The following is a 13117-nucleotide window of genomic DNA, read 5'->3' on the forward strand; positions in this document are numbered from 1 at the left end:
TGATGCCATCCAACCATCTCATCCTCTGTCGTCCCCTTCTCCTCCTGCCTTCCGTCTTTCCCAGCATCAGGGTCTTCTCCAGTGAGTCAGTTCCAGTGATCTGTGGCTTGGTTCTTGAATTTCCTGCACTTCCTTCCCTTGACCCCTGTATTATTCTGATTGAGCACCACCATCTTTGTCTGAATCCCAGTTGAGTCTTCCCTCAGAAGGAGTGGTGAGAGCAGGACAAACCCAAGAGGTCTTGCCAAGGTCCTGCCGTAAGAAATTGAAGCTGGGAACTGAAGGAGATAGAGGAGCCAAAGATATCTCCACATCTTCAACCTGAGAGAGCAGAACAGCGGTGGTATCGCCAAAAGAAATGGGTACATAGGAAGTCTTATTCCTGCAGGTTGTTAGTCAGATGGGGGTTGGAGTTCCAGTGGCTCTTTCCTCCCTGGAAACCATGGTTAGTCTCTTAGTTTTTCTGAGTCTCAGTTTCTTCTCTTCCCTGAGCATCATCTTACCTGACTCTCATATTTATCATTAGTTTGCCAATCAAATGATTCAGTACGTCTGAACATGCTTGGTAAGGAGTAAAGCCGTTAGCTGTCATCACTGTTGTTGGACATGGTATTGTTAAAGTCAGATTGTAAGTGGAGACACTAGCTTCTTGGGTAAAATGTGTTTGTGCCAGGGGTCAGAAAGCTGTGACCCCTGGGTCAGATCTGGCCTGCTGCCTGTCCTGATATAGCCCATCAGCAAAGAATGTTTTCCAATTTTTAATTTGGTTGAAAAAAATCAAAAGAAAAATATTTGTGATGCAAGAAGATTATATGAAATTCAAATGTTGGTGTCCATAAATAAAGTGGATTAGAACAGAGCCAGACCCACTTATTTATGTACTATTTTCTATGGCTTGAGGCATCAGCAGAGTCGAGTAGTTGTGACAGAGATTGTATGGCCTGCAAGAGCCTAAAATATTGACTTTTAGTAAGAGCTCAGCAGCCTTGGCCTGCCCATTGCACTCTCCTACCTCTGCTCTCTAACATTGATTCAACTGCAGAATTTCCATTGAGCTTAAAAACTGACAAAGGTGAAGAATAAAAGATAAGGAGAGGCCCCAACAACTGTTTCAGCTGTGGGCAGGACCTTTCAAGGCGGCCTCCAGAGTCAATTATAGGAACATGGAGCAAGCTGCAAAGCCATTAGATGGAGCCATGTGGCCACCAGCTGACCTCATAGTCACGTTCTGCCTCCCTTGCATCCTCCCAAGAATTTCTGAACCTTCTTAATGATCTTCTGGTATGATATTGAAAAGGGATGGTGGGAGGACATCGGCCTTGTTCCTGCTCTTAGTGGAAAAGCTTCTAGTTTCTAACCATTAAGTATGATGTTAGCTGTAGATGTTACCAAGTTGAGAGTTCCCCTCTATTCCTAGTTTGCTAATTTTATAAAAAATGAGTGCTGGATTTTGTCAAATGCTTTTTCTGTATCTATTGATATGATCATATGATTTTTCTTCATTAGCTTGTTGATGTGATAGATTAATGGATTTCCAAATGGTAAGCCAAACTTGCATATCTGGAATAGATTCTTTGCATACATTTTTGGTTTTGATTTGCTAATATTTTGTTGAGAACTTTTGCATTTGTGTTCATGAGAGATACTTGTCTGTAGTTTTAAAGACTATCTGGTTTTGGTTTTAGAATAATGCTGACCTCATATAAAGAGTTAGGAAGTTCCCTTCTGCATCTTGTCTTCTAGAAGAGATTGTATAGAATTGGCATAAATTCTTCCTTAAATGTTTTAATTCACCAGTGAACCTATCTGGGACCTGCTGGTGTTCTGGAAGGTTTTTAATTATTGATTCAGTTTCTTTAATAGATATAGGCCTATTCAGTCTTTTTCTTCTTGTGTAGGTTTTTGCAGATGTATTTTTCAAGGAATTACTCCATTTAACCTAGGTTACCAAACATGTGGACATATGGTTGTTCATAGTATTTCCTGATTATCCTTCTAATATCCATGGGATCTGTAGTAATGTCCCACTTTTATTTTGGATCTTATGAATTTGTATTTTCTCTTCTTTCAGTTAGCTTGGCTAGAGGCTTATCAATTCTATTGATCTTTTCAAAGAACTATCTTTTTTTTTTTCTTTTTTTAACTGAAGCATAATTGACCTGTAATACTATGTTAATTCCAGGTGCATAGCATAGTGATTCAGTATTTCTATGTATTACAAAATATTTACTATGGTATGTCTAGTTATCTGTCATCAGACAAAGATATTACAATATTACTGACTGTATATTCCACATGTTGTACATTTCACCCTCATGACTCATTTATATTGTAACTGGAAGTCTGTACCTGTTACTCTCCATTCAGCCCACCACTCCCTCCCTTATGGCAATCACTGTTCCTTCTCTGTATCTGTTTCTGTTGTTTTCCTTTTTTCATTTGCTGTTTTTTAGATTCCACGTGTAAGTTAAAATCATACATCATTTTTCTTTCTGACTTATTTCACTTAGCATAATAACCTCTAGGACCATTCATGCTGTTACACTGAAATCACAAGAGATTTTTCTTTTTATGGCTAGCATTCCACTGTGCATAATATACCACATCTTCATCTGTTCATCTGTTGCTGGACGTTCAGGTGGTTTCCATATGTTGCCCACTGTAAGTAATGCTGCAATGAACATAGGAATGCATGCATCTTTTCTAATTAATGTTTTTGTTTTCTCTGGAGAAAAATACTTAAAATGGAATTGCTAGATCTTTTTGTAGTTCTGCTTTTGAGGACTCTCCATACTATTTTCCATAACGCTTGAGCCAATTTGTACCACCAACAGTGCACAGGGGTTTTCTCCACATCCTCACCAACTTGTTATATCCTCCACGCTTGTTATTTCTTATCTTTTTGTAATGGCCATTCTGACATGTGTGAGGTGTTCTCTCATTGTGATTTTGAGTTGCATTCCCCTGATGTTGAGTAATGGGGGCTTTTTTATGCTGAGTATCTTTTCGTGTGTCTTGGTCATATGTATCAGTATATCTTTGGGAAAATGTCTATTCAGATTCTTGGTGGGATTGTCAGTCCTTTTGGTGTTGAGTTAATGAGTTCTTTGTATATGTTGGATATTAACCCCTTATCTGATACATCATTTGCCAATAAATACCTTTTCCCATTCAAAAAAAAAAAAGAGAGAAAATGTCAGTTAGAAATGAACTTGATATTTTGAAGGTGTTTTTCTCACTCATCCCCCAGACCTCCCCCCAAATAATAGAAAATGCATTTAGCAAAGAAAAATATTCTCTGTTCCTTTAACAATGATGTGAGAGATATGTTAGTGTTCTTTTTTGCATTTTTAAATGAGAATAAAAAACGATTACTGTCATTATGTTAATACTGTTGACCCTGTCACTGTATTTCATACAATAAAATATTCATTGTATCAAATTAACTTAGTACATGAAATATAAATTACCAAATGAACTTAACACATGCAATGTAAGTAGAAAGATGGCTATTTACATTTTCTTCTCTTATTTTCCTTAGTGAGAAGCTGGATGGAAAAGCTAAAAGACAAGGTAAGAGAAATACTTTCTTCCTTTGGATTTATTTTAGAGGGCATAGCTTTGTCAAATAAAAGATCTTCAGAATAATGGAGCTTTATATCATTATTCTGATTCTGATAACCTGTGCAAAGATCCAGGACCACTTCCGGGTACCCAGCAAGAAAGAAGACCTTCCCTTTAGGAAGGGATGCCTTATTCTTTGGAGTGCCATTTGTTCTTCTGGAATGTAATTCCTGATATATACAACTGATAGCATCCTTGACATATCAAGGCGGAGTTCCTTTTAGGGAATTTCAGGAGTGTAATCCCATTCTAGTGGGCATTTTATGTCCCAGTACAAGGATCTTTTAAATCTGATCTTCCTGTATGAAGAAGAAATACTTTGGATTTTGGAAGACATTGATTTTTCTGACCCAAGGACAAAAATTGACAGATCTGACTTAAGAATAAAACTTTGTGGTGGAAAGGGCATCCTTCACGCATAGTGGAAGGTGAGATTAAAAATCCCCGAGCACCTGAGCACTCTCTTTAGGCCCACTTTTGTGTGGTCTATCATAGTGCTGCTGCTTACTGAGTGACAATGAGCTGACCTATCTAGAAAGGCCAACTATAGAAAAATATTTTCCACTCTTGGATTCATTCTGTCATCAACAACTGTGATTGACAATATTAACTTCCTTCCAGGTTCATGTTTTTCATTTTCTTTTAATTTTCAACACTCTCTAAGGTTTCATTTTTAGTGCCTTGTAATTTCAAACTGGAATTACTCATAAAAATATTGGTGGAATTTTTAACTCCTTGCTGTAGCCTCTGTCAGATCTAATTACTACAACCCAGCTCAAATTTCACTGGGGGTATAGTTAAATGGAAATCATTTCAACTGCCAGATAGGAGTTACTTGCAATTCACCTGTCTTAGAATATACATCTGTGGATAGTATTCCATATCTTTTTTATTATTTGAGGTCAGTTTCTCTCATATTTGAATGATTAGTATTTATTTTGCTACAGTTTAATGTTAAAGGATAAGAGAAAACATTCACTAGTAGTTAAAATTGTATGATTATATTAATTCTTGTCAGTATTATTTTTCTACTTCTCAGTAAAATTTAGACTATATGATTTTTACAAATGAGATTATTTGATGTTCATACATATTTAAAGTGATATAGAAGAATTTTAAACCTGTTGACATTAGTGGAAGCCATTTTCACATCCGTAATAGGTCCAGTTGTCTGAGGGAAGTATAATCAGAGGACTGAGCAAGATTTGGGGTAGGAGAAGCTCAAAAATTCAGAATTGAATATATTTACATTGGTAGTGCTTCATGCTATTTTTCAGAGGAAAATATAATGCAATGAAAAGTAAACAGGCTTTGGTAGTTTAATCTAGGGATCCATATGTCATTGTTTCTATAGAAAATGTCCTTCTGAATTACCAAAATGGACAAAAGCTAGGCTTAAGAAAATAAATTTTGGCATATAGCCTGTTTTGAAATGGAATGTTGCAGAGTTTCTTACCTGTGTATATATATATAGCTTCGCCACTTTGTTTAGAAATCTGGGTAGCTTTAGAGAAAGGCTATATTTTCTCTTCCTGTGGACCCTTCCTTCTTATCTTTTCCCAAAGGCCTAGCACCCTCTCCTTGCTCTATTTCACCAAGAGAGATAATTTTGTGAATGGTTTTAGTTTTCTGAATTGAAGTTTTTCCAGCCCTTTCTTCACTGTATTCCATAGTATTTTTTCAGTTATGTCTTAGTTTTAAAAAACTGGAAGAAAAATAGCTGAAACTCCACCAGGTTTATTTGTTCTATGCCTTGTCTATATTTTTATTTAACTATATTTTAAATTGAAGTAGTTCATTTATAATGTATTATTTTCAGGTATATAGCAAAGTGATTCAGTTATACATATATACACTTTTCAGATTATTTCTATTGTAAGTTATTGCAAGATATTGAATATAGGTCTCTGAATATAGTAGGTCCTTGCTATTTACCTATTTTGCATATCAGATCAGATCAGATCAGATCAGTCTCTCAGTCGTGTCCGACTCTTTGCGACCCCATGAATCACAGCACACCAGGCCTCCCTGTCCCTCACCAACTCCCGGAGTTCACTCAGACTCACGTCCATCGAGTCAGTGATGCCATCCAGCCATCTCATCCTCTGTCATCCCCTTCTCCTCCTGCCCCCAATCCCTCCCAGCATCAGAGTCTTTTCCAGTGAGTCAACTCTTTGCATGAGGTGGCCAAAGTACTGGAGTTTCAGCTTTAGCATCATTCCCTCCAAAGAACACCCAGGGCTGATCTCCTTCAGAATGGACTGGTTGGATCTCCTTGCAGTCCAAGGGACTCTCAAGAGTCTTCTCCAACACCACAGTTCAAAAGCATCAATTCTTCGGTGCTCAGCTTTCTTCACAGTCCAACTCTCACATCTATACATGACCACAGGAAAAACCATAGCCTTGACTAGACGAACCTTTGTTGGCAAAGTAATGTCTCTGCTTTTGAATATGTTATAGTAGTGTTTATATGCTTAATTTTCTATTGGAGTATGATTGATTTGCAATGTTGTGTTAGTTTCAGGTGTATAGCAAGGTGATTCAGTTATACATATACATATATCTATTGTTTTTCAGATTCTTTTCCCATATAGGTTATTACAGAATATTGAGTAGAGTTCCATGTACTGTACAGTAGGTTCTTGTTGACCATTATTTTATATATAGTAGTGTATGTATGTTAATCCCAAGCTCCTAATTTATCCCTCCCTCTATCCCCCCCACACTAACTCCTTTGGTAACTATAGGTTTCTTTTGTATGTCGGTGAGTCTGTTCCTATTTTGTAAATAAGTTCATTTGTATCATTTTTAGATTCCATGTATAAATGATATCATGTGGTGTTTGTCTTTCTCTGATTTACGTCACTTAATATGATAATCTCTAGGTTCATCAATGTTGTTGTATTTGTCTTATTTTGTCTCTTTCTTGGAGGGATTCAGTTTAACCAGTCCCCTCCCTCTGGGAGTAAAATATTATACACTTACTTGATAAATAATGTATATGTGTACACACATATATGTGTGTATATACATACACACACACACACACACGCACACGCACGTATATATATCTTGGGCTTCCCTGGTGGCTCAGACAGTAAAGAATCCGCCTACAATGCAGGAAACCCGGGTTCAATCCCTGGGTTGAGAAGATCCCCTGGAGAAGGACATGGCAACCCACTCCAGTATTCTTGCCTGGGGAATTCCATGAACAGAGGAGCCTGGCGAGCTACAGTCAGTGGGGCCGCAAAGAGTCAAACATGACTGAGCAACTAACACACACATACTTATCTTCCCCTCTCTCTCTCTCCCCCTCTTTCTCGTCTTCTGTCTAGCTGGCTAGCTAGCTATCATCTATAAAAGTCTTGTTAGTCATTACCTTCAGAAACTATTTGAGAGTGAAACTATTGCTGTTTTGATGAAAGTCACAGAATCCTGGAGAATTGAAAACTAAACTACATATTTAACTAGCTCTTCAGTCAACCCATAATATCTATTCAGTTTTGCTTCATTTAATTGTTCCTGATATTGGTGTCCCTGTTAGTTGGATTCCAGAAGGAGTGGTAGGTATTCTCAAAAGTTCTGAATTATTCCTTTTGTTGTTGTTGTTTAGTCTTCCTGTATTAAAGTGAAGTCGCTCAGTCGTGTCCGAGTGTTTGTGACCCCATGGACTGTAGCCTACCAGGCTCCTCCGTCCATCAGATCTGAATGGCAGACAACCTCCAATGGCAATAGCTTAACCAAGAGAGAAGTTTGTTTTTCTCTCATTTATGAGTCTGGAGGGAGCAGTCAGGGTCAGTGAGGAACGACGCTATGAAGGTGCAGGCTCCTTTTATTTGATGTTCCATCATTTGTGACCTTGATTCTCACGGTCATCTCATGGTTCTGGATTGCAGTTAGGTCCATATTCAGTCAGAAGGAAGGAGGAAAAAGGGAGGCTACAACATCCCTCCCCTCTTAAGAAGGAAGAGAAGAAAATGACAACCCACTCCAGTATTCTCACCTGGAAAATTCCATGGACAGAGGAGCCTGGCGGACTACTGCCCATCGAGGCACAAAGAGTCGGACATAACTAAGCAACTGAGTGCACACACACACACACACACACACACACACACACACTTCACAGCAGCGATTCTCATGTATAGTCTGGACCAGTGGCATTGTGTCACCTGAGAGCTTGTTAGAAATGCAAAATCCCAGGTCCCTAACTAGACCTACTGAATCAGAAACTCTGGGAAAGGGGTCAAGAAATCTGTGTTTTAACAAGTCTTGCAGGTGATTCTGATGCATGCTCAAGTTTGAGAAACACTGTTAAACAAACCTCATAAAGATACTTATGAATTCAGTAGACTTTAGGCAGAAAACTTTACTTTTTCTTACGTTTTCTTGAAAACAAGTGTTTCTGAACAAAAACATTAGCCTAAGAAAGGATGACTTTCTCATAAATACAAAACAAACCAAAACCAAACAAAAAAACCCAACTATATGCAGTAAACTTTATCTTATAATGCATTTTTTAATTTTCAAACTGTTTTTTGGAAATAATTTCAAATTTACGGAAAAGATACAAGAATAAGAATAGTACAGAGAACACCCCTGTTCTTTTTATCCAGATGCACTTGTTCTTCCCATGCTGCTCCATTTGTTTTCTCTTTTATTGGCTGTCTTCCTACCTCTGCCCTTTTTTCTGAGCCATTTGAGGGAAAGTTGCATACATTATGGTCCTTTTACACCAAATCCCGATATTTCCTATGATTAAGAATATCCTATTAGCAAACCATAGTACAGTTATCAACTTGAGTACATTTAACATTGATATCATACTTTTTATCTGTTCTGGCATCTGGACTTCAGGCTTAGTTAACAGACCCAAAATGACCTTCATAAAATAATTCTTCTCGAGTACAGGATCTTGTCTAGGTCATATAACACATTTAGTTGTCAGGATGCTTCAGTTTAGTTCAGTCGCTCAGTTGTATCCGACTCTTTGCAACCCCATGGACTGCAGCACGCCAGGCTTCCCTATCTATCACCAACTCCGGGAGCTTGCTCAAACTCATGTCCATCGAGTTGGTGATGCCATCCAACCATTTCATCCTCTGTTGTCATCTTCTCCTCCTGCCTTCAATCTTTCCCAGCGTCAGGATCTTTTCTAATAAGTCAGTTCTTCACATCAGGTGGCCAAAATATTGGAGCTTCAGCTTCAGCGTCAGTCCTTCCAATGAATATTCAGGGTTGATTTCCTTTAGGATTGACTGATTTGATAGTTTTCCTTAATGTGGGCCATTTGTATAGCCATCTGTTGTCTTTTCTGATGCTGATATTTGTAAAGAATATGGTACTTTAGAAAACAGAATGTTCAGTTTAAGTTTACTGGATGTTTCCTCATGATTAGATTCAGCATTCTCAGTTGGAATATGCATGATTTCAGTTCTGTCCTTCTCAGGGAGGTAGTGTGAAGGAATGGGCACGTGCAATATTTCTGAACAGAGAAAAGGTGCTGGGCACAATTCATAGCTTTATATGCAGATGCATCTTATTTGTTTTCATTTCTGCAGGAAACAAGTCATGGCAATTCTAAAAAAAGAGGTTATCTTCACTTAGTTTTGAATGAGGAATGGTTAAATTACATTTGAAGAGGGTAGGTTTCTTTATTCCCTTCTTGTAAATTACTTGTAATTTCAAAGCACAGGCAGATCACACGCACACGCACACACATACGCACACGCACACGCACACATACACACACAGGAGGGAATGAAGAGAGGAGAAAGAGATTAATTGAATTTTTGTAAAGTCTACATTATTTAAAGCTCTGGAAATGAGAAGCCTTAATGTGTAAATAAGAAATATGCAAAGAGTGACACATTTTGTAATATTCATGTTTTTGGTGTGGGCTTGAGTTACAGAATGTTAAGAGACCCACAGGTTGATCAAGTTGAGCTTCCAGAAAGCTCAAGTATCATCCTTTGAATGTAGAGCTCTGTATTAATAAGGTCTAATCTACTGGGCTTAAAATTGATCATACATTAACATGTATGTGTATTTCCATGCACTGAGAATGGTGATGTAAAATGAAACTCGTAGTTCTGGTGAGAACACCCAGATTTTGTTATTGTCCAATATTTTCCCACATGGAAAATTACATACTTTTGTAAGCCTTATGTAGATGTAGAAGAACTTTAGAAAAAGTTTGGGTTTTGGCAAAGCATATTAATTTGTTGGGAAATGACTGGGCTTTGTTTCTTTGGGAAAAACAGTATGCTGAAGAATGATGCTATGTTCTCAAATTAATGAAAAAAATTCCATATTGTGCTCTAACTCAAGACTCTGGAAAACAGAACGAGTGAATGAGCTGGCTGTGTACAAGAGGATGGTGCAGTTTTGTAAGGTCTTGTCTGTTCCTTTGATTTACTTCTAGGAGTGTTGGGAAAGCATCACAGCCCCCTTACTTCAGCATTTTTTAGAAAACTTTTATTTTTTGTTCTTCTCTGTTTTGGGCTTATTCTGAAAGATACTGTGCTATATTAAAAGTTTTAGAAATAGTTACATAAGTGAACAAACTCATAGTTTTTCTCCTGTAAAATAACGTCTGTCTAAAGTACTCACTATAGTATTTTTTGAATTGTTAATTGTTTACGTTTCTTTCCCCGGGTAGGCTTCTAGAAGGGGTCGTCATGGAAGATAAACCAGTGTCGTGTTTCTCCATGAAGGGCTGTGGTTATTCATACACCTGTATCTCTCAGGTGTCTTACTGGCCAGGATGCAGAAATGACCCTTCCTTAGGGTGATGGCCTGGCCCTGAATTTGGGTTGGTTCTGCACTACTTACTCAAGTCCAGGGATGTGTGGAGATCACGCTGGTCTCTTAGGACCAAAGTGTCCATAATAACACCTTGGAGATGTTGGAGACTGCCATGTTGGAAATCTCCAAGCTCTTTTGGAAGTACCAGCACTGTTAGCAGTGATATTTCTGGCTTCTGTCACTTTCTTTCTTTGAAGCCTGGGACACTCAGAATTCCCTGCCAGCCCTCAACTTTGGTCTTGTTCACTAGGCAGATTTTTTCTTCTGTATAAATGAATCCATCTACATTATGTGCAACTCTCTCTCATCCTTGTCTTTTCTGCTTGGCCTCCAAAACCTAACATCCTTTTTTCCTCTGCAGGGCCTTCTCTTCCCTGCTGTCTCTAGAAAGCTCTCTCTTTCACTCATGTAGAAGCACATTCCTCTTTCCTTTCCTACCATGATGCAGCTAAGATTGTAAGAGGGGAACCACCAAAGTCAAGGCCCCCATTTGTCCCCCAAGAAACACAATATTCCACTGAGCAATGCCCCCCAACCGTGTCCACCCCCACCCCCCAGAGCTAGACTCAGGCTGCTATTTGCAATTTATAGCATTTTAATAGTCCTGGCAATTTCAGAGGCTACTTCATCCATCTTTAATACAAATTATATTTCTGTCACCAAAACCTGATGTTGACAAATGTGCATAACCAAGTGGCTGGAGGTGCCACCAGGTCTGGCTGATTTATTGCAGTATTTATATGTATATGAAATATCCAAAAATAGTCATACCTCTCTGTTGCCTTCTCCCAAAAAGTGACTTTATTCCAGGTGCTACTTTAGAACAAAGCTGACAAGAGAATTCAAAGTGTCTAAAAACCCCGCTGCCCTCCAGCAGAACTGGGAAACCCAGGGCAGTGGTCTGCTTAGCATCCTAATGCAGGTTTCCTTTCCCATGCAGGCAGGATATATGTCTGGGATGTTGGTGCCCGTAGGGGTTGGGATAGCAGGAGCCTTGTTCATCTTGGGAGCGCTCTACAGCATTAAGGTTATGAATCGCCGAAGGAGAAACGGCTTCAAAAGGCATAAAAGAAAGGTATGGAATCCGCAACAGCAAAACCTAGTCACTTTCCCAACTGTTCCTCGCTTTTCTAATTTGCTTAATAAAGCACATGGGGCTTAATGATGCATGAATGGTACTGATGTGCCCAGTGGTTCCAATGAGTTGCTGCAGCTGCAGCCTCGGCTTCATTTGTTCACGTGTCTTTTAAAGGGGACCTGTTCCTTGGCTTTGCTCTGCAGCAGGAGTGTAATGCTTTTCTGTTTTCTTTCCCCAGCAGAGAGAATTCAACAGCATGCAAGATCGAGTCATGCTCTTAGCCGACAGTTCCGAAGATGAATTTTGAACTGAACTGGAGTTTAATTGGGAGAGTCAACGTGATGTTATTATTTTTTATTTGAGGGCTAAAAAAAAAAAAAAACAAAAGAGAACAACATTCTGCCACATTGGGGCTGTCGGGCCATTGGTCTCACTGTCTGCTGGGTAGTAGATTTTTCTTGTACTGAACAGAAAAGGCATGCTGTATATGACCTGTGATGCGCAGTATTTGTTTTTATCCTGTAGTGAATTTTCCACAGCCATGGGCTACAACTCGTAAATATGCAGCATACATGTTGTTCAGTAGGAGTTGCTAGGTTAGATAGAGTAAATATTTTGTATTTTTCCACAGTGTCTTTCCCTTTGTTTGGATTATCTGTGCTAAAGTGTAACAGTTCTTGCTGCCAAGGCACACTTGACTCTGAAATAGAAATCTTAACAAAGAAGAACTTGTGATGATTGCTCAACCTACTTGAACCCTTGGTTTGTGTGGGCCACGGCACACACTACATTCACATCAAACCTAGCAGCAACTCGGAATGAAATCTTTTTCATCAAGAAGATCTCTCAGCTCATTAGGATATATGTAGATTTGTACGTACCTTACATTATGTACATGAGTCTCCTGGTTTTATTATTTTCCCCCTTCTTTTTTATTCTCATTCTTGACAAAGAAAAAAATGCACTAGAAGTAATGCATTAAATTGACTCTTGGTCTTCATGTAAGCTTGCTTTCTTAAATAGTATGCTGCTGCTGCTAAGTCGCTTCAGTCATGTCCGACTCCGTGTGACCCCATAAACGGCAGCCCACTAGGCTCCTCTGTCCCTGAGATTCTCCAGGCAAGAACACTGGAGTGGGTTGCCATTTCCTTCTCCAATGCATGAAAGTGAAAAGTGAAAGTGAAGTCGCTCAGTCATGTCCGACTCCTAGCGACCCCATGGACTGCAGCCTACCAGGCTCCTCCATCCATGGGATTTTCCAGGCAAGAGTACTGGAGTGGGGTGCCATGGCCTTCTCCGCTTAAATAGTCTAATTGAGTCCAACAGATGTATCCATAGATTCTTACATGTTTATCATTAAGAGAGATCCTTTTAGTATATCATTGACTTTGTCAAGAAGAAATGAAGAAGAAATCAAGAGGAAAAGGAGGGTAGGTAAGCTCCCAGAGCGTTTGGCTCTTCTCTTTGGCTCTGTGCTTGTGTGGCCACCATTCTGAATTATTCAGAGCACTGCTTTTCTATATCTGCAGTCTTGGTCCTTGTATGGTTGGACCACCATTGGTTCTTGTTTGACTTTATTAGAAAACCGCGTTCTCTGGTAGGAGCAGG

General features: G+C 39.0%; 1 protein-coding gene across 11 annotated transcripts in view; it reads left to right on the forward strand.

Annotated features, from left to right (window-relative positions):
- The window catches only part of ARMH4 (armadillo like helical domain containing 4), a 156984-nt gene extending 144475 nt beyond the window's left edge, over positions 1 to 12509 (forward strand). For 6 of the 11 annotated variants that reach the window (XM_086320521.1, XM_086320519.1, XM_086320517.1 and 3 more), the window contains 3 exons: positions 3542 to 3573; positions 11372 to 11506; positions 11748 to 12509. In XM_086320521.1, the coding sequence (XP_086176647.1) occupies positions 3542 to 3573; positions 11372 to 11506; positions 11748 to 11816 (236 nt within the window). In that variant the 3' untranslated portion in view covers positions 11817 to 12509. The remainder of the gene's footprint in view (positions 1 to 3541; positions 3574 to 11371; positions 11507 to 11747) is intronic. The other 5 variants (XM_086320520.1, XM_086320518.1, XM_086320523.1 and 2 more) reach the window with 1 other exon arrangement.
- The last annotated feature ends 608 nt before the right edge of the window (positions 12510 to 13117 follow it).

This window comes from Bos grunniens, chromosome 10 (assembly GCF_055505025.1).
Source record: "Bos grunniens cultivar Pamir isolate PY7600 chromosome 10, Bosgru_T2T1.0, whole genome shotgun sequence".
Lineage (NCBI taxonomy): Eukaryota > Metazoa > Chordata > Mammalia > Artiodactyla > Bovidae > Bos > Bos grunniens.